This window comes from Sprattus sprattus (assembly GCF_963457725.1).
Source record: "Sprattus sprattus genome assembly, chromosome: 11".
Lineage (NCBI taxonomy): Eukaryota > Metazoa > Chordata > Actinopteri > Clupeiformes > Clupeidae > Sprattus > Sprattus sprattus.
Window position 1 is genome coordinate 27,427,798 of NC_137909.1, and position 22,259 is coordinate 27,450,056.

The following is a 22,259-nucleotide window of genomic DNA, read 5'->3' on the forward strand; positions in this document are numbered from 1 at the left end:
AACTACATAATACATACCTGGATGGCTAGTGGGAAAGACACAGGTGTTTATCTGTCCTTCTCATGACCATATGCTATCAAAATGAATTTCAGGATGGTCCCAAAACTAGTTGCTTATTATAAAACTATACCTCAAAAAGTGTCAAATTGTTGCATAGTTTTGCTTTAATGTGTAGATCTCCCAACCAATGCGTCCCAACAAAAATTGGTCGGACTCTGCTGTTAGTGAAGAAATTAGAGTGTACTCTTGTGCAGCAGGTCACAACTTAATTGAATAACTGATACAGAATTCCATTAGTAGTATGAATTAAGCAATGCCTGTGGTCCCAGAAATGGCAACATTTAATCTTGCTCGCGGGCTGTTGAACGGTAGCTCTTGGAATTAATTGTAATATCTTGATATTTGCAATGCTTTAGCGTTCGTAAAGCTAAGATGGACCCTGTCTAGGATGGATGAAACGTCATGACGTAGTAAAAAAGGGCGGCCATTTGTACGCGTATTGACTGATTTGGCGTGGATAGCGGGCTTGAGTCTGCATTTAGTGTAACCTAGTGTGTGCTACGAGAAGGTATAAGTCCTGGTTTGTTGTATTTTAGAGTCGCATCTGTTTATACATTTAGTCAAGATGTCCACGGAAGCTGAAATAGTTAAAGGAACCGAAGACGCAACTACGGAGGAACAGCAGGTTGGATTTTACCAGAAAACCAGTGTAAAAGAAGCAAGCCTTTATAGCTAGCCAGCTAACTGGCTAATGATAATGTTAGCTTGTTAGTGCTGTCATGCTAGCACCCGATGAGACGTCTGAAGTTCAAAAGTGCATGGCCGACAGTGGCACAGATGCGGTGACAAGTGGCTTAAAAAGTCTTATCTGTGAAGAACACATTTGGTTGTAGCATTTTAAAATCTTTCATAGTTTCAGCAGGTTACCTGCAATTGGTTTGATCAGCTAGACTAGTGGATTCAATGCTATGCAACTTAGCTATCCAGTGTTGTCAGTTGGTTATTGTTTCATAACTTGGTTTGGTGAATTATTCTATGCTTAGTTGTCTATTTTGAAAGGTTGCCAATGCTCGCCCCAGCAAATGTATTAAAAATGGAAACATGATTTCGTGAGTGTATGAGCAAAATTATACTGTTGCTAGTTGGATGCTAGCGCATCCTCGTTGGGATGGTAGCAAGTAGTCTATTCATGCAATGTCTGAGTGAGTTTATGTTACGAAAGTGTCGCTGTCAGTTTGTTAACGCTGTTATTTACCCTACTATTCTGTCATCTATGGATGTTGGTTCAGTTTTGCATCGTTACGAATCAAATTTAATTTAACAATATTGAAAGTAAAAGGCACGCATACACAGGGAGAGAACAGTCTCAGCAACACCAGGTGTTTCATCCATCCAATGTTTCAGTGACCCGCGGAGCCTACGCACCACCTGCACCATCCAGTGGTTAATATACAACCGCATGACCGAAAGGAAGATTGGTACCGGGCTCCAGTTAGTAAACTATAGGAAGAAAATAAGACGATTTCCAGAGTCAGGATGGGTGCTTAGGACTCATTTCCCCTCAGTGTGATTGTGATATTGGGGACTTATACATAAAGAAACATCAACTGAAAACTGAACCCCGTGTAACTTGACTAGCACAGCAAGGTGCTACCAACACCACAGTCATGGGTTTGGTACCCAGGGTAGAGTAAGGTGCTACCAACACCAGTCATGGGTTTGATACCCAGGGTAGAGTAAGGTGCCACCAACACCAGTCATGGGTTTGATACTCAGGGTAGAGTAAGGTGCTACCAACACCAGTTATGGGTTTGATACCCAGGGTAGAGTAAGGTGCTACCAACACCAGTCATGGGTTTGATGCCCAGCCCAGGGTAGAGTAAGGTGCTACCAACACCACGACCATTGGTTTGATACCCAGGGTAGAGTAAGGTGCTACCAACACCAAAGTCATGGGTTTGGGATACCCATACCACTGTAGGATGCATCTGAGCTGTTATGTCTTTTTCTGGGTGGAAGCATCTTCCAAGTAAATGTATGTAAATGTGGAAACTCATTAACCTGGGTGGGAGCTGCACTGAACTCATTCATTGCCTTCTTACCTGTAGATAAGTAAACAAAGTCTTTGTGTTTCCGACCAGCTGCTAACATTTCCTTTGAGGGGTACACGGCTAAAATGGATGCCAGCTTTGCATGTGGTTCCTTCAGATGCTCTGGCTGCTATAGCCTAGTTGTTATTAATTGCCCATGAATGGTCTCCGTTAACCCATCACTACTATTGGCGAGTTTCATGTTTATAGAATCAGTTGCGTTTTTTGAGAAAGAAACAGGTTTGCATTGTAGGCTGTTAATTTATAGTGTGGTGGAATTGGTGTAGATGATGTTGGCCTGACCTGCTGCCATTTCCCTCTGTTTCAGGAAATGGAGGATACCGTGGTTAGCCCAGAGAAGGCGGAGGAGGTCAAACTGAAGGCCAGGTACCCCCACTTGGGGGCAAAACCGGGGGGCTCAGATCTGCTCCGGAAACGGCTGCAGAAGGGCATAAGTGGCAAAACGGTGCGCAGTCATTCGAGTTCTGCATGTGATCATACAGATTGACCAGGTGTTCGTACAGTTTGTCCTTTATAATCCAGTGTTTTGATTTTCTCCACACAGCAAAAGTATTTTGACTCGGGCGATTACAACATGGCTAAAGCCAAGATGAAGAACAAGCAGCTTCCTGCGACGGCCACCACTGGAGTGGAGAAGGCGGAGATCACGGGCGAGCACATCCCCACCCCCCAGGACCTCCCACAGAGGAAGGCTCACATCATGGCCAGCAAGCTGGCAGGCTGAGACCAGCTCCCAGATGTGGCTCACTGTCCTCCTCCTTCTCCTCCATCCTGTGCCCTCTGCTGTTTATACTCCTCACCCCCCCCTCCCCCTCCCCTCCCCTCCTCTCCTCCTGCACAGGTTCTCTGAGGGAGTAAACCAACTCCACTAGTTGTGATCAGTAATCCCAATCCTATTGACCAGTGCTGCTTGAGAATGATGTATGTTATCAAAATGAATTGGCTGTGGAATAACCTTCTGGAAAGTTTACTTCAAGTGTACTGTAGTAGTGATGGTGAGGTTTTTGTATCATATTTTGTTATGATAGAACGAAGGCAAAGTTTCGTGTGTTAGTGTTTTACAATTTTAGGCTAATTCCTGAAGATTTAATCTGCATTATGAGAATTCTACCTGAATGATTTCACACAGTTCCTTTGTGCTCTTGTCCTCCTCTGTGACTGGAGTTGTGAGGTGTGAGTCTACACATCTTCGCCCTGGGAGCGTTAGCTAATGCTCAGCCGCTCCAAGACTATTCTCTCCTTCTCCAGTCATCTGACCTAGAAATGGCCTTAAACCATCACTTCCTGCGGAATTCTGGGCAATATTTGTCCCTTTCTCCCTATGTGTATCTGGTCAGGAGATTGTGTGCTGTGATTCAACTGAAACCAGTGCCAGTTAGGTTCCGCGTTGCTTGGAAACTTGTAAAAGAATGAGAACTCAGAGGTGTGCATATGCATTTACTGTCACATTTGTGCCAATGTTTTTGTAAATAAAATAGTTTTGCACTATACTCATTCTCCAGTGTCTTTTGAACACATTTGTTTAGTGTTATTTAAACTAGTGATGAAAAAGTGTGAAGAAAGGTTAAATGGCTACGACTTGAGTGAAACACCGGTCATCAGGAAGTTTGAGCAAATGTATCGTGCCTTTTTAGGAGTGGTGTAAACTGTCAGAGAGACAGTGCAGGTTGTAGGCTACTGTGGAGGAGGGCCTTAATGAATCCTGGGTACAACACAGTGCATGCTGTGGCCTGCTCCTCAGCATCTATGGTTGGGCAGTTATATTGGATAGGTTGTTGGGTATGAGTGCAGGCATGTGACTGTGAGAGGGTTGGTCACTGTGGGAAGTCCCTAACCAATAGCACAAGGAATTTAACATATTTTCCTGTGTATAACTAAAAAAAATAATAGCCTTTGCTGCACAACGAAGATGAATGGAAAACGAGTGATTAAATGAGCATCTGAAGAGTTGTCTGTGATTATTCAGACGTTGTTTCATGGTTTCCTCCTCGAATGTCATTAGGGGCTGTAGTTAAAGTTTGTATGTTATACGAACATTCCTTTTTAAAATCTAACATACTCCCCTGTTTCCAAATAATTAAATATTCAGATTACTTTGTATCGAACTAGGACAGTGATGGCTGAGAGTCTCTTTGTGGGCATGGTCTGTCTCCAGTGCCACTAATGCCCAAAGGCATGTCGTCTCAAAGTACCCTCTCCGCGGGCACCATGAGGGTTGCTCAGTAAAGGCTGTCTTCTCAGCATTGACTACAACCTGAATACGTACATTAACGAACAACATCATGTAGGCTACAGTTTTGAGGCTGGTTGAAGTAACTTGGCACGAAGCTCAATGAAGGACGTACATTTTATTGTTCAGCGGAAATGTTTTTTTAAATTCATATTTTCACCACCGGGAGACGCTTTTCAGTCATGGCCATTCAAACGCACCCGTGGCTCGTCTGTCGTTCAATCAATTTATGTCTTGACATTCCCACAATGCACAGAGACGTCTTCGAGGAAGACGCACACTAATGCTTTATCACTCAAGCCAAACTGTTTTTATCACTTATTTATTAATGTCGTTTTTACATCTAACGGTCGATGACAAAAACATTGACTTAAGTTAACGTTACTGGTAGTGGTACGGACAAAGTGATATGGCAGCTTCGGAACTTTACTCGAAGGTAAGTTCTGTGGTTCATGGTCGTGATAGCGTTGTGAAAGTTACTGATAGGGATGTTCTAACGCGTCTACACTTCATTGTCGTTGATTGCCGTCTTACCTGTAGATAAGTTAACAGAGTCTACGTGTTTCCGACCAGTTTCTAACCTTTCCTTGTGGGGTACATCGCTAAAAAGGGTACCAGCTTTTCAGGTTGTCCCTTCAAAAGTTCCAGCTGCTATAGCCTAGTTTTTCTTAATTGCCAATGAATGGTCCCTGTTAACCCCACACTGGCGAATTCCATATAGAACCAGTTGCGTTTGTTGATAAAGTAACGGGTTTGCAGTGTAGGCTGTTAATTCACAGTTGTCGTTAGTATGTATGCAAACTTCTCTTTGCCCTTGTTCCGATAGTCATTCAGAATGTGATAAACCCGTCTCCATATAGTTTGTTAACATGAAGAGCAGCGGTGACAAACCAGCCAAATAGCTGTAATCAGGCGTGCTTTCAAAGTCGTTTCCCAAAGCCGTTAAGAAGAATACAAACTTTACACTGCTTATGCTGTCGTAGCCTACTCTAAAGCACATGGCACGACTTACGCCCGACTCACATTGTTGCGTTGATGCAACGGACGGTGGAGGAGGAGTTTGGCGCATGGGGTTCTGTTGATAACGGAGACGTTATAGTGAGATTGACAGGTCAACAAACCAATCACGTCACTAGTAAGCTTTTACCCTGTGAGTAGTAGCATGCTAACCCTAACCCATCATTAGACAGTGTGCTCAGACACCTCGCAAATCCTATGATACGTATTTCTCAGTTACAATAAAGGGGTTTTTACATTGTACAGTGTCTATTTCTCGGTAACTTTTAAAAAATCTAACCAAAAAAAAGTCAAACAACCAACTTGTAGGTACAAATACGACCATCTACGGAGTTTGGCAGCCATGTTTTTTTTTTTGAGTTTGCCGCTCTGTAGACGTGAGCATATACGGGATATGATTGGCTAGTGCCTGTGCTGTCAGTTATGCATGAAAGGCAATATGATTGGCTGATGCATGCATTGCCTGTTGAAAAGTTGAACCTTCTTCAACTCTTGTCGCGAGCAAAGCATGAAACGCAACGCACGCGAACCAAACGGAGCCACAATTCAGTTCGGCAAAGGATGATGTCACCCCATGCAAAGTGAATGGGGATGCGTTAACCCTGACGCATCAACGCAGCAATGTGAGTCGGGCGTTACAGATTGCTGAAGTTGTAAATTCAGTGTTAATACTGTTGCTGAGGTCATCACTGAGACCCGTAGATTTCCAACCAATCTGTCATGTGGCATTACCCAATATTTCTGCCAGTTCGCTGTAAGAGGCAATGACTCCTACCTCCGTGAAGTTGCAAGGAAGTAGAGGATTTTGTGAGTTGGCTTAAGTTATCTTACAGAATCAGGTGTAGCTTTAGCGTTCTTTCTGTTTATTAAGACACAGACACAAGCTTTCAGACACTGCTACAGGCAAACTTCTAGTTTTATCATTCTGTGACAGTAATATGGGTGTCTTTGAAATGCTGCCAATACTACAGAAGACTGCCATAGCAACCAGAAGGCACATGCACAGCAGCAGGTTGCCATAGCACCCATGTGATGGCACAAGCACAGTCTGACCTGTCAGCCAACACTGACCTGTGCTTGTCATCAACATAGACATGCCTTTCGCCCTCTTTGTGTGTGTGTGTGTGTGTGTGTGTGTGTGTGTGTGTGTGTGTGTGTGTGTTTTGTGGTGATTATACTTTGGTATGATAATTCTGTACTATATGACTTGTTTCTAGTGTTTTTTAAACGCAATCAAATATGTCATGTCACCACATTTGGTTGTCAATATTTGCGCTACATGTCAAGGCATAACTAATGTAATGACTCAAGTGTTTCATTTCAGGAACTTATTCAAATAATTGATATCCGATAATGCAGAACATACGTAGTGCTCATGCAGTCACTCTGCACTCGGCTTAGTACTCGTTCAGTCACACTACGCTTGGCGTATACTCGTTCAGTTACTCTACGCTCGGTGTTGTACTCATTAAAGTAAGTCACTAGGATGCAACTGGTTCTTAATAAATGTAGTCCCGTCCCTAACCTAACCAGGAATAAGGTAGTGTGTGTGTGTGTGTGTGTGTGTGTGTGTGTGTGTGTGTGTGTGTGTGTGTGTGTGTGTGTCCAGCCATCCCTTATTGTGGTGTTCATTGTCAGCCAGCCTGCCCCAGTTAAAGGCCCTCTCTCCCCCCAGCATGCACGTGTGTGGATCCCAGACCAGGCGGAGGTGTGGCGGCCAGCCGCCATCCTCAGGGACTACGCGCCCGGAGACGCCACCCTGTTGCTGCAGCTGGAGGACGGCACGGTGAGTGCGGCACTGGGGTCTCAGGCCCTCACCTGTTGCCATGACGGACATGATTGCCTGACACATGTACAGTACCAGTCAAAAGTTTGAACACAAGTTTTTTTCTTTACTTTTGTCATTTTCTACATGGTAGATTTCACTTTTTTTGTTTAGAACACAATTCCATATGTGTTCTTTCGTAGTTGAAACTTCTTCAGTATTAATCTGCAATGTAGAAAATAATAAAAGTAAATAAAAAACACTTCTCAAACAAATTAAAGGTGTGTCCAAACTTTTGACTGGTACTGTATGCTGGCACACCTTGACTAATGTCGTGTGAATTATCTGCTTGCCTTTTGATTCTCTGTGCTGTTCTCCTTTATCCATCCCTGTATCTCTCTATCCCTCACCCGGGCAGGCCTCAGACTGATGCTTCTGAGCTGGGTTTTGCTCAAGGTTTCTTCTATTAAAAGGGAGTTTTCCCTCACTGCCGTTATCACTGTGCCCTCGGGGTTCAGGCCTTAGTCTCTGTAAAGAGCCTTGCGTCTGCGTCAAAGGTTATTGCTGCAAAGAAAGACAGGAATGGAACTGAAAGCTCAGAGCTCAGCCTTGTATGGAGCTGCCTCAGCTGGAAAGGAGGGTGGGGTGATTCAGACTGTGTGACTCAGGAACATTAAGCGTGTTTGGCAGAGAGAACACTGGGGTTTTGCTACAGTGGTTGTCATGTCTGCTGATGTATTTTGGCCCAGATGTGTTTCCGTACCTGCTGCTGGGGCAGATTTCACATGTGCTTCCCCTAATGGGTGTGCAGTTGGGTGCGGTTTCTAAATCTGTTTCCTCAGCCTGTGCAGGAGAGAAACCACTGGCCCTGGGCCTCACGACGACCTAACCTCTCAACCCGCAACCCGCCCTCTAAAGATAAAAGACATAGACGGGAACCAGTTGAAGATTGGTCAACCAGGGTTTTAGGGTCACCCAGGGTTTTAGGGTCACCCAGGGTTTTAGGGTCACCTTTTCTTTCCTTTCGTTCCTTTACTGACAGGGTCTGTTGAGTCTGTGAAGTCTGAAGTAACCAGAGGTAATTTGCTGAAGTTACCAGCTGTAGCTTGCTGATAAATTGCTCTCGTTGTCAGGAGTTGGAGCACAGGCTCTCTGAGAAGCATTCCTCTCTGCCCCCCCTGCGGAACCCCGACATCCTGGTGGGGGAGAACGACCTGACCGCCCTCAGCTACCTGCACGAGCCGGCCGTCCTGCACAACCTCAGGGTGCGCTTCGTGGAGTCAAAAATCATCTACACTTACTGTGGTGAGCACTCTCACAAACACACTCACACTCACACTCACACTCACACTCACACTCACACTCACACTCACACTCACACTCACACTCACACTCACACTCACACTCACTCAGGCCTCATCTACACCTACTGCGGTGAACACACAGTCACACTCTCACTCACACAAAGACACACACTCACACTCTCACTCTCACTCTCACACACACACTTATCTACACCTACTACGGTGAACACACACACACACACACACACCCACACACACCTCATCTACATCTACATCTACATCTACTGCGGTGAGTACTCACATAGACTCACACAGCACTGGACTCTAGACTTTGGAGTTACCGTATCATATCTCCCAGCCTGTTAGGGTCATGTCTGTTGAGTAATGTTTTTGCGTATGTGTGTAAGACAGAGAGAGAGAGAGAGAGAGAGAGAGAGAGAGAATGTGGGTGATGGCACTTTGAGAGTTGGCCTGTTTTTGTGTGGTCAGAATTTTGAGAATAAAAATCTGCAGCTAAATCATGAACGGTTTTCTTCGTAATTGTCTTGAATTTCATTGGTTGTCCTCAGTGGTGTAGTGGTCCCTGGAGAAGTGGGTATACTCTAGTTTTTTTTAAGCAGCCCATACAGCACAGGATAAACGCCCTGTTTTGAGAAGTGGGTATACGCAATGCTGACCAAAAAATGAGTGGGTATACTCTGTATATCTGCATATACCCTGGACTACACCATTGGAGAGAATGTGGGTGATGGCACTTTAAGAGTTGGACCCTGTTTTTGTGTGGTCAGAATTTTGAGAATAAAAATCTGCAGCTAAATCATGAACTGTTTTCCTCGTAATTGTCTTGAATTTCATTGGTTGTCCTCTATGCTCTCCAGGCATTGTGTTGGTGGCCATCAACCCGTACGAGTCTCTACCCATCTATGGCTCCGACATCATCAATGCCTACAGCGGGCAGAACATGGGCGACATGGACCCCCACATTTTCGCAGTGGCTGAGGAGGCTTACAAACAGATGGCCAGGTACGTAGCTTCTGTAGCACCCCGTATTTGGGTTAGTAGCTTATCAACGTGCAGTGCTGGTTTGGTTTGGTTTGGTTCCCCCCCCACACACACACACACAGTCATGACTTCACCCCCCCCTCACCCCCACCAGAGATGAGAAGAACCAGTCCATCATCGTAAGCGGTGAGTCTGGGGCTGGGAAGACGGTCTCCGCCAAATACGCCATGAGGTATTTCGCCACGGTCAGCGGCTCGTCCAGTGACGCCAACGTAGAGGAGAGAGTGCTGGCGTCCAGTCCCATCATGGAGGTGAGTATTCCAGGAAACCATGGAAACCACAGCCAGAACCGTTTAGTTTTGTGAGGTGAAAATTCACTCAAGTTACCTCAGGACTCGGGAGTTGCATATAAGTATATTTATTCATCAACAACGGCAAGCTTGTCGGGCTCATTCATGTCTCATGAGAGAGCTAGAGAGAGAGACACACAGACACACAGACACACAGACACACAGACACACAGACACACAGACACACAGACACACAGACACACAGACACACAGACACACAGACACACAGACACACAGACACACAGACACACAGACACACAGACACACAGACACACAGACACACAGACGAGAGAGAAGCAATTTCACAAACTTTGCACAGGGTTTGTATACATTAGGATTTGGCTAACTGATGCCACAATTATATCACATGTCGGCAGAGATGGACACACACGGACTAAAGTCCCTTTGAGTCATCCCGGCTCTGCTTTCTGTCACACAAGCATTCAGTAAGAGATGGCAGGACAGGCACAGTTTGGCCCCTTCTTATCACCTCTTGCCTCATCCAAACATGGACAATAGGTTCTTACACATACACGCAGAGTAGGTGGCGTTAGCATTTAATAATCTTAGTTTCACACAGAAATACAGAAAAGCCATGTTCCTGCTCGCAAAAGCACATGATTCATACAAAGTTATTTATTAATACAAAACTATTGATTAATACAAGGGGGGCACTGTGGGGTAAGCCGATAAGCCCCCCATTTACGGGCTTCATTGCCCGCGGGGACACAGGTTCGATTCCAGCCTGCTGCCATTCTCCCAATCCTCTCCCCACGTCGTCTCCGCCTCGCTTCCAATCTACAACTCTTCACTGTCCTGTCAAAATAAAGGCATAAAAAGCCCTAAAAAAAAAACTATTGATTAATACATTCTTTGATCATGGGATGTCTGAGTGTTGTGTGGGCCATTTCTGCTCCCGGTAGGCCATTGGGAATGCCAAGACCACCAGGAATGACAACAGCAGTCGCTTTGGGAAGTATATTGAGATCGGGTTTGATAGAAAATACCACATCATCGGGGCCAACATGAGGACGTACCTGTTGGAGAAGTCCAGAGTGGTGTTCCAGGTAAGCACTGCTGACTACACACACCCAGCAGGGTTGTGTTGACACGCTTTACCATAATGTAATGGTGCATGTTTTTAGGGATGGTCTCCATGCCGATGGACTCTCAAACTAATCTGTAATTAACCAATAAGGCAGACAGTGGGACTGTTCCTCTCCTTTCCTCTGCAGACATAATGCTTATAATTCAATTCCCCACCCAGTGAAGCTTTGATCCTCAGAGAGTCGTATAAATGAAGGGATTCACGGGGAAAAATAGACCAGATCTGTTCCCATTAAGTTTCCTGCATATTCGTTAGCATCCAATGTTCCAACAGCTCAACCACTAGAGCGAGGTAGCTAATGACAGCTGATAACACCTCCGTCGTGTGCTGGATGCCTAGGGAGTACACATACTCACGAAAATGTGTGCCTGTACAGTCCTCTCAGTCTCTGTGGATAAAGGGGTGGCTAAACGTTGTGTAAATGTTACTTTAACGTTGTGTAAATGTTACTTAAACGTAGCTAAATGTTGTGTAAATGTTAGTTAAACGTGGCTAAATGTAAGGTAAACGTGGCTAAATGTTGTGTAAATGTTAAATGATGCTTACAGCGTTTCTGTTGAATGATGTCTCTCTGTAGGCCAGCGAGGAGCGGAACTATCATATCTTTTATCAGCTGTGTGCCTGCCGCCATTCTCCTGAATTTAAGGACCTGAAATTAGGTATGTCTCTTCTCAAGTGACATTCTCTTTCTGCCTCATTATGTCTCAAATAGAATTACTGAGGTAGTTTAGATCAAATGAGAATAAAGAACACAGGGTTGAGTTATTGTCGGGATTGGTTTTTTAGAGACAGGAATAGACTGGGAGCCACTTAGTCTGAGGAGTGTTTGTGTCCCCTAAGGCCAGGCAGAAGACTTCCATTTCACCAACCAGGGGAGAAACCCAGTTATAGAGGGAGTCCATGACGAGAGAGAGATGGCAGCAACCAGGAAGGCTTTGACCATGTTGGGTAAGGACATCTTCTGGCTGCACAACCATACATATAAACATAAATACATGAATCTATCCATACATATATACATGCATCCATCTCTCCATCCATCCATCCATACATCCATCCATCCATACATCTATCCATACATCTATTTATTCTTTCTTTCCTGTCTCTGCTCTGATCTCTGCAGAAGTTAACTCATGAGTTATACCCTGTTGTGTTGTACCCTCATGTGTTGTACCCTTAAGTGTTGTACCCTGTTGTGTTGTACCCTGTTCTGTTGTACCATCTTGAGTTGAACCCTCATGTGTAAACCCTGTTGCGTTGTACCCGCTTGTCGTATTCTGTTGTGTTGTATCCTCATGCACATGGCCATGGCTGTGTTTAACGTCCTCAGGCATTGCTGAGTCCCAGCAGATGGGTCTGTTCAGGGTTCTGGCAGGAGTCCTTCACTTGGGAAACGTGGAGCTCAAGGAGCGGAGAGCTGAAGGCAGCACTGTCTGTGTGAGTGTCTGTGTGTCTGTGTGTCTGTGTGTGTGTGTGTGTGTGTGCATAAAGGTATATATACCTTACCCTAACCATTGCATCCCAGTCTATAAGTATTGCCCAGTGATGTACCCAATGATATGTACAGCCGCGGAAAAAATTAAGAGACCACTTTGAAAAAAGTATCAGTTTTTCTTTTTTTTACTATTTATTGGTATGTGTTTGAGTAAAATTAACACTTTTGTTTCATTCTATAAATTACTGACAACATTTCTACTGAATTTTAAATAAAAATACTGTCATTTATAGCATTTTTTGCAGAAAAATGACAATTGGTCAAAATAATAAAAAAGATGCGGTTTTTCCAGATATTGATTTCTGATCTCTTCCAAAGTTAAAGCATTAGTATTGTGTAGTTTAAGAATCTATATGAACTTGTTTTCTTTGCATTATTCGAGATCTGAAAACATTTCATTTATTTTTCTATTTTGACCAATTGTCATTTTTCTGCAAATAAATGCTCTTAATGACAATATTTTTATTTGAAATTTGGTAGAAATGTTGTCAGTAATTTATAGAATAAAACTAAAATGTTAACTTTACTTTATCTCATACCAATAAATAGTAAAACCAGAGAAACTGATAATTTTTAAGTGGTCTCTTAATTTTTTCCGCGGCCGTATATACAGTATATGATATACCCAATCTACAGGGTTCTCTAGGTTACCAAGGGTGACAGACCTGTCAGGCTACACCAGTTTGTCTTTTAATGTTTAAATGTTTGCCTTGCTTCTGTGTGAGACAGAATGTATCTATGAAATATGAAAATTGACTCAAGTTTTCAGCAACAGCCGATTTATTTTGACTCCTGCTGACGTTGTTACAGCCAGATGATCCTCACCTCCTGACCTTCTGTGAGCTGATGGGGGCGCCACTGAAGGAGATGTCTCACTGGCTGTGCCACAGAAAATTAAAGACTGCCGCAGAGACGTACAACAAGCCCGTGCCCAGAGCGCAGGCCGCGAACGCCCGCAACGCCCTGGCCAAACACGTCTACGCCCGCCTCTTTGGTTGGATCGTGGCCCGCATTAACGAAGCGCTGCAGACAGTGGGCACGCAGCACGCCTTCATCGGGGTTTTGGACATCTACGGGTGGGTACGGCTCACGCCATCAGCCGCGCTTCTTGAACACGCGTGAAGCTTTCAGCAGGCCTGTGCTTCTCTGTCTATGGTACACTCTCATGTTACATGTCTACTGCTGCAGAGAGAGATATTAGCTGGACTTGTCATTTGGGCTTAGGGATAAACCTGTGATGAAAAATGAGGGGAACCTGAACAATGTGAAAAGATGAATGAAATATCGATCTCTGCAGCTACAGGGAATATGCCTTTACTTCACTGCTGACTAAGTAGCCACACAGTAACACAGTCGTAGAAGCATATTTCGGCCTTAAGACACTTATGCAGTGATGAATAGTCTATCGGGAGGCTACGTGTACGCTTTAAGACACCTATGCAGTGATGACTAGTCTATCGGGAGGCTACGTGTACGCTTTAAGACACCTATGCAGTGATGACTAGTCTGGCAGGAGGCTACGTGTACGCTTTAAGACACCTATGCAGTGACGAATAGCCAAGCGGGAGGCTACGTGATCGCTCTAAGACACCTATGCAGTGATGACTAGTCTATCTGCAGGCTACGTGTATGCTTTAAGACACCTATGCAGTGACGAATAGCCAAGCGGGAGGCTACGTGATCGCTCTAAGACACCTATGCAGTGATGACTAGCCAAGCGGGAGGCTACTGTAGGTCCAGCTAAGGAACAGGCTGCAGTGCCAGACTTTGCATAGCAAACAGTGCACAGGTAGATGAAGCACTTGAATGCAGCTGATAAAGTCCTCATCAGGCCATCTCACAGGTAGCTCTCGTCTGAGTGATAAAGTTAACCAGCCTAACCTGGGCCATCTGCCGTTGTCAAATAGCAAAGTGCGTTACTTTAACCAGCCTAACCTGAGCCATGGGCCGTTGTCTATAGCAAAGTGCATTACTTTAGCCAGCAGCTCAAATAGCTTCAGTATTGTGTTCCTAACATCTGGCCAAGTAGCCACTGCCTCTTTTGCTTTTCACCATGTTGTTGTTGCCAGGCACCCATCGGGTAATTGCAGACCTGTGCTGTAGTGATACAGGTGCTCAGATCTCTGTCTTTCCTGTGCTGAAGGTTTGAAACGTTTGAGGTCAACAGCTTTGAGCAGTTCTGCATCAATTATGCCAATGAGAAACTCCAACAGCAGTATAATTTGGTAAGTTTTTGAACCTTCTGAAACCTTACACCTGGGCTAATTTTCCTTGGCGGGAATGTTGGGAATGTGTCTGAGTTTGAATAGTGTGTGTGTGTGTGTGGTGATTTCTGTTGAATGGTGTGTGTTTGTCTGGTGATTTCTGTTGAATTGTTTGTGTGTGTGGTGATTTCTCTGTTAAGTGGATTGTAGTGCTGACTGGTGTAGGTTTCTCTTCAGCATGTTTCTGTGTGTGTGTGTGTGTGTGTGTGTGTGTGTGTGTGTGTGTGTGTGTGTGTGTGTGTGCTCTTCAGCATGTGTTTAAGCTGGAGCAGGAGGAGTACATGAAGGAGGACATCCCATGGACGCTGATTGATTTCCATGACAACCAGCCCTGTATCAGCTTGATCGAGGCCAAGTTGGGCATCCTGGATCTGCTGGATGAAGAATGCAGAGTAACACCGGCACACACACACAGAAACACTTGCACACACACACCCACACACACATATACACACACTAGAGCACGTGTGCACACACATGCACACACAGAATCATGCACACACGCACATACAGACACAGAAGCACGTGTGCACACACACTCATATACACAAAGAAGCATGCGCGCATACAGAAGTGTGCACAGACACACACATCCACACACAAAGGAACCTTTTAGCCAAGATGCCCCTTATGAACTCTGGGTCTGCCCAGATGCCCCTTATAAACTCTAGATCTGGTTCTTCCCAGATGCCCAAAGGCTCTGATGACTCGTGGGCCCAGAAGCTGTACAGCGCTCACATGAAGAGCAGCATTCATTTCCAGAAGCCCCGCATGTCTAACATCGCCTTCATCATCCTGCACTTCGCCGACAAGGTACAGTATTGACACGCCTAGACAGCATCCTCCTCATCCGCTGTCTCTGCCTCTCACACCCTTTGCTTTCTACCCCTCCCGTGCCCTCTCTCTCACTCTCTCGCTCTCTCTCTCTCTCTCTCAGGTGGAGTACCAGTGTGATGGATTCCTGGAGAAGAACAAAGACACAGTGAATGCGGAGCAGATCAATGTTCTGAAGTCCAGTAAGGTGGGTGGGTCAGGGTCTTGGGTTTAGATCTCATTAGTCTAGACTCATAACCAGTTGGACAATTGATTCCAGAGTAAAGGATCAGTCTAGACTCATGATCAGTTGGACTACAGATTCCAGAGTGAATTCCTCATTTAGTTCCTGCAGTCCAACCTGTAGACCACAGCACTAGCAATGCTACGGCTAATGCCCTGACTCTTAAGTAGCAATGATACGGCTAACTGCTCTGACCCATTAGTAGCAATGCTACGGTTAATGCCCTGACCCGTAAGTAGCAATGCTACGGCTAACTGCTCTGACCCTTTAGTAGCAATGCTACGGTTAATGCCCTGACCCGTAAGTAGCAATGCTACGGCTAACTGCTCTGACCCTTTAGTAGCAATGCTACGGCTAATGCCCTGACCCTTAAAGGTACCCAGTGCAACTTTCGAGGCTTAAAAATAAACATTCAATTTCTAGTCTTTTTTACACGTAGTAAGTTTCAATAACTCCATACCATTACATACCGACATTCAAGCAGCAAAGATGACACGTCGTTGTGTGGTGAGAACTGATAGAAAATCGATAACAACAACAATCGCCGCCATTTTCTTTATTTTTTGTTACCTACAATAAATAAAGCAGGCTTCCAGTCAATGGAAAAATGGCTTCTCCCCACCGGCGATTGTTGTTGTTTACGATTTTCTATCAGTTCTCACCACACAACGACGTCTCATCTTTGCTCCTTGAATGTCGATATGTAATGGTATGGAGTTATTGAAACTTACTACGTGTAAAAAAGACTAGAAATTGAATGTTTATTTTTCATTGAATGTTTACATAAAGTTGCACTGGGTGCCTTTAAGTAGCAATGCTACGGCTAACTGCTCTGACCCATTAGTAGCAATGCTACGGCTAATGCCCTGACCCTTTAGTAGCAATGCTACGGCTAAATGCTCTGACCCTTTAGTAGCATTGCTACAGCTAACTGCTCTGACCCATTAGTAGCAATGCTACGGCTAATGCCCTGACTCTTAAGTAGCAATGATACGGCTTACTGCTCTGACCCATTAGTAGCAATACTATGGTTAATGCCCTGACCCGTAAGTAGCAATGCTACGGCTAACTGCTCTGACCCTTTAGTAGCAATGCTACGGCTAATGCCCTGACCCTTAAGTAGCAATGCTACGGCTAACTGCTCTGACCCATTAGTAGCAATGCTACGGCTAATGCCCTGAACCTTAAGTAGCAATGCTACGGCTAACTGCTCTGACCCATTAGTAGCAATGCTACGGCTAATGCCCTGACCCTTAAGTAGCAATGCTACGGCTAACTGCTCTGACCCATTAGTAGCAATGCTACGGCTAATGCCCTGACCCTTTAGTAGCAATGCTACAGCTAACTGCTCTGACCCTTTAGTAGCAATGCTAGCAATGCTACGGTTAACTCTCCTGACCCTTAAGTACTCTGTGCTGATGCTGACTAACTGCTGCCAACACTTTATTGAACTGTGAATACTTGCAATCATTCCAGTTGAAAGATATTTGAAAAACTGGCAGTATAACTTAGCTTAAGGGTGAAACAGTTTGAACTTGTACTTTGTGTGTGTGTGTGTGTGTGTGTGTGTGTGTGTGTGTTCGTGTGTTCTCTGCTGATTGCTTCAGTTTGAGCTGCTGGTGGAGCTTCTTGAAGAGGAGTGTGTGTCAGCAGCTAGAGACGGACCTGTTCACACTCGCCGCAGCACCACCCGACTCACACACACCCAGAAGAGTGTCGGTCTGCAGGTATGTCACGCACATGCGCACACACACACACACACACACCCACAAACACACACACAGAAGAGTGTTGGTCTGCAGGTATGTCACGCACACACATGCACACACACACTCATGCACACACACGCACACACACTTATGTACACACATCAGGAGGAGAGCCAGTCTGCAGGTCTTTTCTCCTCCTCTCACAAATACACTTCCATGGGCGTTCCACAGGGCCCGCCAGGGCCACATGCTTACACAGGCCTGACACACACACACACACACACACACTCATGCACCACATGGTACCAATGTTCCCATATGCTGTTGAATAAGCTGTTTTATCTGGTCATTGACACTGATGGTGTTTACACACAACTTTAAGGGGTTTGGTTTCTGCCTGACCTTTTCATGCAGATCACTTTGGGCACACAGAGGGAGACAACATCAGTGTGTGTGTGTGTGTGTTTGTGCGTGTGCGTGTGTGTGTGTGTGTGTGTGTGTGTGTGTGTGTGAGGCTCCAAGCTGCTAATATTTACTCAGCAAGAGAGCTTCTGATTACCTTCGTTGGGATTAATGCTAAAGGTGTGTGTGTGTGTGTGTGTGTGTGTGTGTCGAAGTGGAACAGGAAGTGCCAGGCTCATGTTATCCCTATGCATCTCATTCTCACACACTCTCATACTCCAGCTCCTGTGCTGACACTCAGCTTACGTCTGTGTTCTGTCTCCAGTTCTGGAACTCTTTGCATTCACTGTCTGTGTTCAGTCTCCAGTTCTGGAACTCTTTGCATTCACTGTCTGTGTTCTGTCTCCAGTTCCGGAACTCTTTGCATTCACTGTCTGTGTTCTGTCTCCAGTTCCGGAACTCTTTGCATTCACTGTCTGTGTTCAGTCTCCAGTTCTGGAACTCTTTGCATTCACTGTCTGTGTTCTGTCTCCAGTTCCGGAACTCTTTGCATTCACTGTCTGTGTTCAGTCTCCAGTTCTGGAACTCTTTGCATTCACTGTCTGTGTTCTGTCTCCAGTTCCGGAACTCTTTGCATTCACTGTCTGTGTTCAGTCTCCAGTTCTGGAACTCTCTGCATTCACTGTCTGTGTTCTGTCTCCAGTTCCGCAACTCTTTGCATTCACTGTCTGTGTTCTGTCTCCAGTTCCGCAACTCTTTGCATTCACTGTCTGTGTTCTGTCTCCAGTTCCGGAACTCTTTGCTTTCACTGTCTGTGTTCTGTCTCCAGTTCCGGAACTCTCTGCATTCACTGATGGAGACTCTGAACGCCACAGCTGCCCACTATGTGCGCTGTATCAAACCCAATGATCACAAGGCAGCCTTTACGTAAGTGTATGAGTGTGCCACCTGTCGCTAAATCAGCCATCCTGGAAGAAGAAATGTCAAAAACGCATACAAAAAAAAAACATTTCTGTGTGTTATATCCTGGTCCATAACACTGTAATGGCTATAACTGGGTGCTACATCACGTTATTTCAGGACAAAATAGTGTGTGTGTGTGTGTGTGTGTGTGTGTGTGTGTGTGTGTGTGTGTGTGTCCAATCAGCCTGGACTCAGTGCGGGCGGTGCAGCAACTCCGAGCGTGTGGAGTTCTGGAGACGATCCGCATCTCGGCGGCAGGATTCCCCTCCAGGTGCCTCCTAACCGTCCCTAACGACCCCCTCTCCTTCTCTTCCTCCTCCTCCTCCTCTCCTCCCCCTCTTGTCCTCCTAACCATCCCTAACGATCCCCTCTCCTTCTCCTTTTCCTCTTCTACCCCATCTTCTCCTCCTAACCGTCCCTAACAACCCCCATTCCTTCTGTTCCTCCTTCTCCTCCACCATCATCTCTTCCTAACCGTCCCAAACGACCCACTTTCCTGCTCTTCATCCTCCCTTCCTCTATCTTCTCCTCCTAACCGTCCCTAATGATCCACACTCCTGCTCTTCCTCATCCTCCTCCTCCCCTCCCCCATCTATTAATCCTCCTCCTCTTCATACTCGTCCCCAACCCTAACCCTAACCCTGACCACCCATGCAGAGCTGCTGTGTGCTGTGTGCCCTGTGCTCTGACACTCACTGTGGCGTTGCTGTGTGTCCTGTGCTCTGACACTCACTGTGGCGTTGCTGTGTGTCCTGTGCTCTGACACTCACTGTGGCGTTGCTGTGTGTCCTGTGCTCTGACACTCACTGTGGCGTTGTGACAGGTGGACATACCAGGAGTTCTTCACGCGGTACCGTGTTCTCATGAAACAGGCAGACGTTCTCCACGATCGGAAACTAGCCTGCAGAAAGGTTCTTCCACAGCTTGTTCAGGTACAGTAATGTGTGTGATGAAGGTGAGGGACCAATAGGATTAGAGTAATGTGGGTGATGAAGGTGAGGGACCAATAGCAGTAGAGTAATGTGGGTGATGAAGATGAAGGACCAATAGCAGTGCAGTAATATGGGGGATGAAGATGAGTCCTTTTCAGATGGCTCATCATCATCATCATCATTACTCTTATCTCTCCTCACTTCTGCTCCTAGGATGAGGACAAATATCAGTTTGGCAAGTCCAAGATCTTCTTCCGGGCGGGGCAGGTGGCGTACCTGGAGAAGCTCCGATCTGTTAGGCTGCGGGATGCCTGTGTTCGGATCCAGAAGACCATTCGCTGCTGGCTGGCCCGCAGGAAGTACCTGCGCATGCGAGGGGCCGCCATCACCATCCAGAGACACGTCAGGGGGCACCAGGCGCGCCGGTGAGTGTGGCCAGGTTCCTGTGGGCAGGGCTGGTTCCTGTAAGTGGGGCTAGTTCCTGTAGGTGGGTCTGGTTCCTGTGGGCAGGGCTGGTTCCTGTAAGTGGGGCTAGTTCCTGTAGGTGGGTCTGGTTCCTGTGGGCAGGGCTGGTTCCTGTAAGTGGGGCTAGTTCCTGTAGGTGGGTCTGGTTCCTGTGGGCAGGGCTGGTTCCTGTAAGTGGGGCTAGTTCCAGTAGGTAGGTCTGGTTCCAGTAGGTGGGTCTGGTTCCAGTAGGTGGGTCTGGTTCCTGTAGGTGGGGCTGGTTCCTGTAGGTGGGGCTGGTTCCTGTGGCTGGGGCTGGTTCCTGTTTCCGGGTCTAGTTCCTGTAGTTTGACCAGGTTCCAGTGGGTGGGGGTCTGGTTCCTGGTGGGAGGGATGTTTCCTGTTGGTGGGTCTGGTTCCTGTAGGCAGAAGGGTTCCTGTGGGAAGGGCTGGTTCCTGTAGGCAGACCTGGTTCCTGTGGGTGGTTCTGGTTCCTGTTGGTAGGGTGGGTTCCTGTTGCTAGGGATGGTTCCTGTTGGTAGGGCTGATTATTGTATGTTGTTGTACAGTGTGACCAACCCTGACTAAACTGGCCGGAGTGCGGCATGGCTCATGGTCGTTCCTTCCCTTCTCTCTCTCCCAGCTTGGCCCTCTCCCTGCGTCGCTCCAGAGCGGCAGTGGTCATCCAGAAGTACCAGCGCAGGCGGGCGGCACGGCAGAGGTACCAGCAACAGCGGGCAGCCGCTCTGCAGCTCCAGCGCCTCTACAGGAGCTACGCTGCCAGGCAGGAGTACCAGCGGGTAAGAGTCGCATCACCACAGCACTCGCACTCACTCTCCACCAGAGGGCGAGCGCTCCACAGCGCCCCCTAGAGACCAGGGCTCAATGTGGGCTACGCTCAGTAGATTAACACTGTCAAAATACACTTGGGATTATAAGAATGTAGATCAGTTCTCTTAAACTAGATTTGGAAAGATACTGATGGCAATCATGGTGAAACTTGGTGAAAGATGGGGATTCTCTGTCTTACTTTAGATTTAGGAAATTGGGACAGTCCTTAGCAAAGGTGTTAGAGGAAGCTGTATGTGCTGGGTAAAGGGCTGCTGTTGATGATGATGTTAGCCTCAGGAGCAGTATGGGAGGTATGCAAGCTCAGATGTAGGCAGGTCAATTGGCCACAGCGCCTCAGAGAACCCCATTGGACTGGACTAGCAGCTGAATGGGGGTTCTGAGAGGTGTGAGGGTGTCGAATAGCCTCAAGGAACACAGTCAGAGTCTATCCAGGATTCAAATTAAAAGACATCTCCCTGTGGTGAAGCTCTTTTGTCTTAAGTCATGCAGCTCCATCGGTTGAGCAAGGTGATGGCAACTCTGAGGTTATGAGTTCACTTCTGGGAAAACAACTGCTCAGTGCTCATCAAATGTAAATCATGTCTATGTAGTAAATTGCTTTGGGTATTCCTTTTTTTTATATTTGTTTTGAGCTTTTATGCCTTTAATTGATAGATCAGCAAAGAGTGGGACAGGAAATGAGAGGGAGAAGTGGTGAGGACTGGACAGGAGAAATGACATTGGGCCGTATTCAAACCCACTTCCTCCATGGGCGTCAAACCCGAATGTGGTCGGGTCTACTGTTTGCGCCACAGTGCCCCCTGCTTTGGGTATTCTAATGTAACGTTCTCTGTCCCTCTTCAGCTGGTGTACGAGCGTCAGGTGTGCGTACTGCAGCGCTGGGTGAAGGGGTGGCGTGCGCGGGTGCGTTACCGGTGTGTGCGCGCGGCCGTTGTCCTGCTGCAGAGCTGCGTACGTCGCATGCTGGCCCGACGGGAGCTGAAGAGGCTGCGGGTCGAGGCCCGCTCTGTGGAACACTTCAAGAATCTCAACGTCGGCATGGAGAACAAGATCATGCAGCTCCAGCGCCGGATCGACGAGCAGGTACCGTCCCAGGGGAGGGGTCAAAGGTGAAGGGTGAAGGGTCACATCAACAGTGTAAGGAAAGGTGTACAAAATGATTACATGAATTCAGGTAAATTAATGATCTATTTACCTGAATGATCTTACTAATGACGTCCAGAGGTTACACTTCCTCCTCTGACCTGTAATTGG

At 46.4% G+C, this 22,259-nt stretch overlaps 2 protein-coding genes across 2 annotated transcripts in view; both read left to right on the forward strand.

Annotated features, from left to right (window-relative positions):
- The first annotated feature begins 538 nt into the window (after nucleotides 1–538).
- Nucleotides 539–3,601, forward strand: arpp19b (cAMP-regulated phosphoprotein 19b). The gene is made up of 3 exons (XM_080847313.1): nucleotides 539–685; nucleotides 2,419–2,556; nucleotides 2,656–3,601. The coding sequence occupies exons 1-3, from the start codon at nucleotides 626–628 to the stop codon at nucleotides 2,833–2,835; spliced, it is 378 nt and encodes a 125-aa protein (XP_080703439.1). The 5' UTR covers nucleotides 539–625; the 3' UTR covers nucleotides 2,836–3,601.
- A 1,149-nt stretch (nucleotides 3,602–4,750) lies between these two features.
- Nucleotides 4,751–22,259, forward strand: part of myo5ab (myosin VAb) — a gene marked incomplete at both ends in the record, with an annotated part of 32,057 nt that continues 14,548 nt past the window's right edge. Inside the window, 21 exons of the mRNA XM_080847182.1 lie at nucleotides 4,751–4,777; nucleotides 7,034–7,144; nucleotides 8,257–8,428; nucleotides 9,306–9,450; nucleotides 9,584–9,740; nucleotides 10,703–10,846; nucleotides 11,465–11,546; nucleotides 11,728–11,835; nucleotides 12,218–12,324; nucleotides 13,193–13,458; nucleotides 14,526–14,607; nucleotides 14,898–15,038; nucleotides 15,334–15,459; nucleotides 15,584–15,667; nucleotides 17,311–17,430; nucleotides 18,644–18,741; nucleotides 18,962–19,048; nucleotides 19,601–19,709; nucleotides 19,923–20,134; nucleotides 20,797–20,953; nucleotides 21,849–22,088. Coding sequence (XP_080703308.1) covers nucleotides 4,751–4,777; nucleotides 7,034–7,144; nucleotides 8,257–8,428; nucleotides 9,306–9,450; nucleotides 9,584–9,740; nucleotides 10,703–10,846; nucleotides 11,465–11,546; nucleotides 11,728–11,835; nucleotides 12,218–12,324; nucleotides 13,193–13,458; nucleotides 14,526–14,607; nucleotides 14,898–15,038; nucleotides 15,334–15,459; nucleotides 15,584–15,667; nucleotides 17,311–17,430; nucleotides 18,644–18,741; nucleotides 18,962–19,048; nucleotides 19,601–19,709; nucleotides 19,923–20,134; nucleotides 20,797–20,953; nucleotides 21,849–22,088 — 2,775 coding nt within the window. The remainder of the gene's footprint in view (nucleotides 4,778–7,033; nucleotides 7,145–8,256; nucleotides 8,429–9,305; nucleotides 9,451–9,583; nucleotides 9,741–10,702; nucleotides 10,847–11,464; nucleotides 11,547–11,727; nucleotides 11,836–12,217; nucleotides 12,325–13,192; nucleotides 13,459–14,525; nucleotides 14,608–14,897; nucleotides 15,039–15,333; nucleotides 15,460–15,583; nucleotides 15,668–17,310; nucleotides 17,431–18,643; nucleotides 18,742–18,961; nucleotides 19,049–19,600; nucleotides 19,710–19,922; nucleotides 20,135–20,796; nucleotides 20,954–21,848; nucleotides 22,089–22,259) is intronic.

Coding starts and splice junctions, on each gene's coding strand:
- arpp19b (XM_080847313.1), top strand. CDS start 626: ATGTCCACGGAAGCTGAAATAGTTAAAGGAACCGAAGACGCAACTACG. Junction 686..2,418: donor CAACTACGGAGGAACAGCAG/GTTGGATTTTAC, acceptor CCTCTGTTTCAG/GAAATGGAGGATACCGTGGT. Junction 2,557..2,655: donor AGGGCATAAGTGGCAAAACG/GTGCGCAGTCAT, acceptor TTCTCCACACAG/CAAAAGTATTTTGACTCGGG.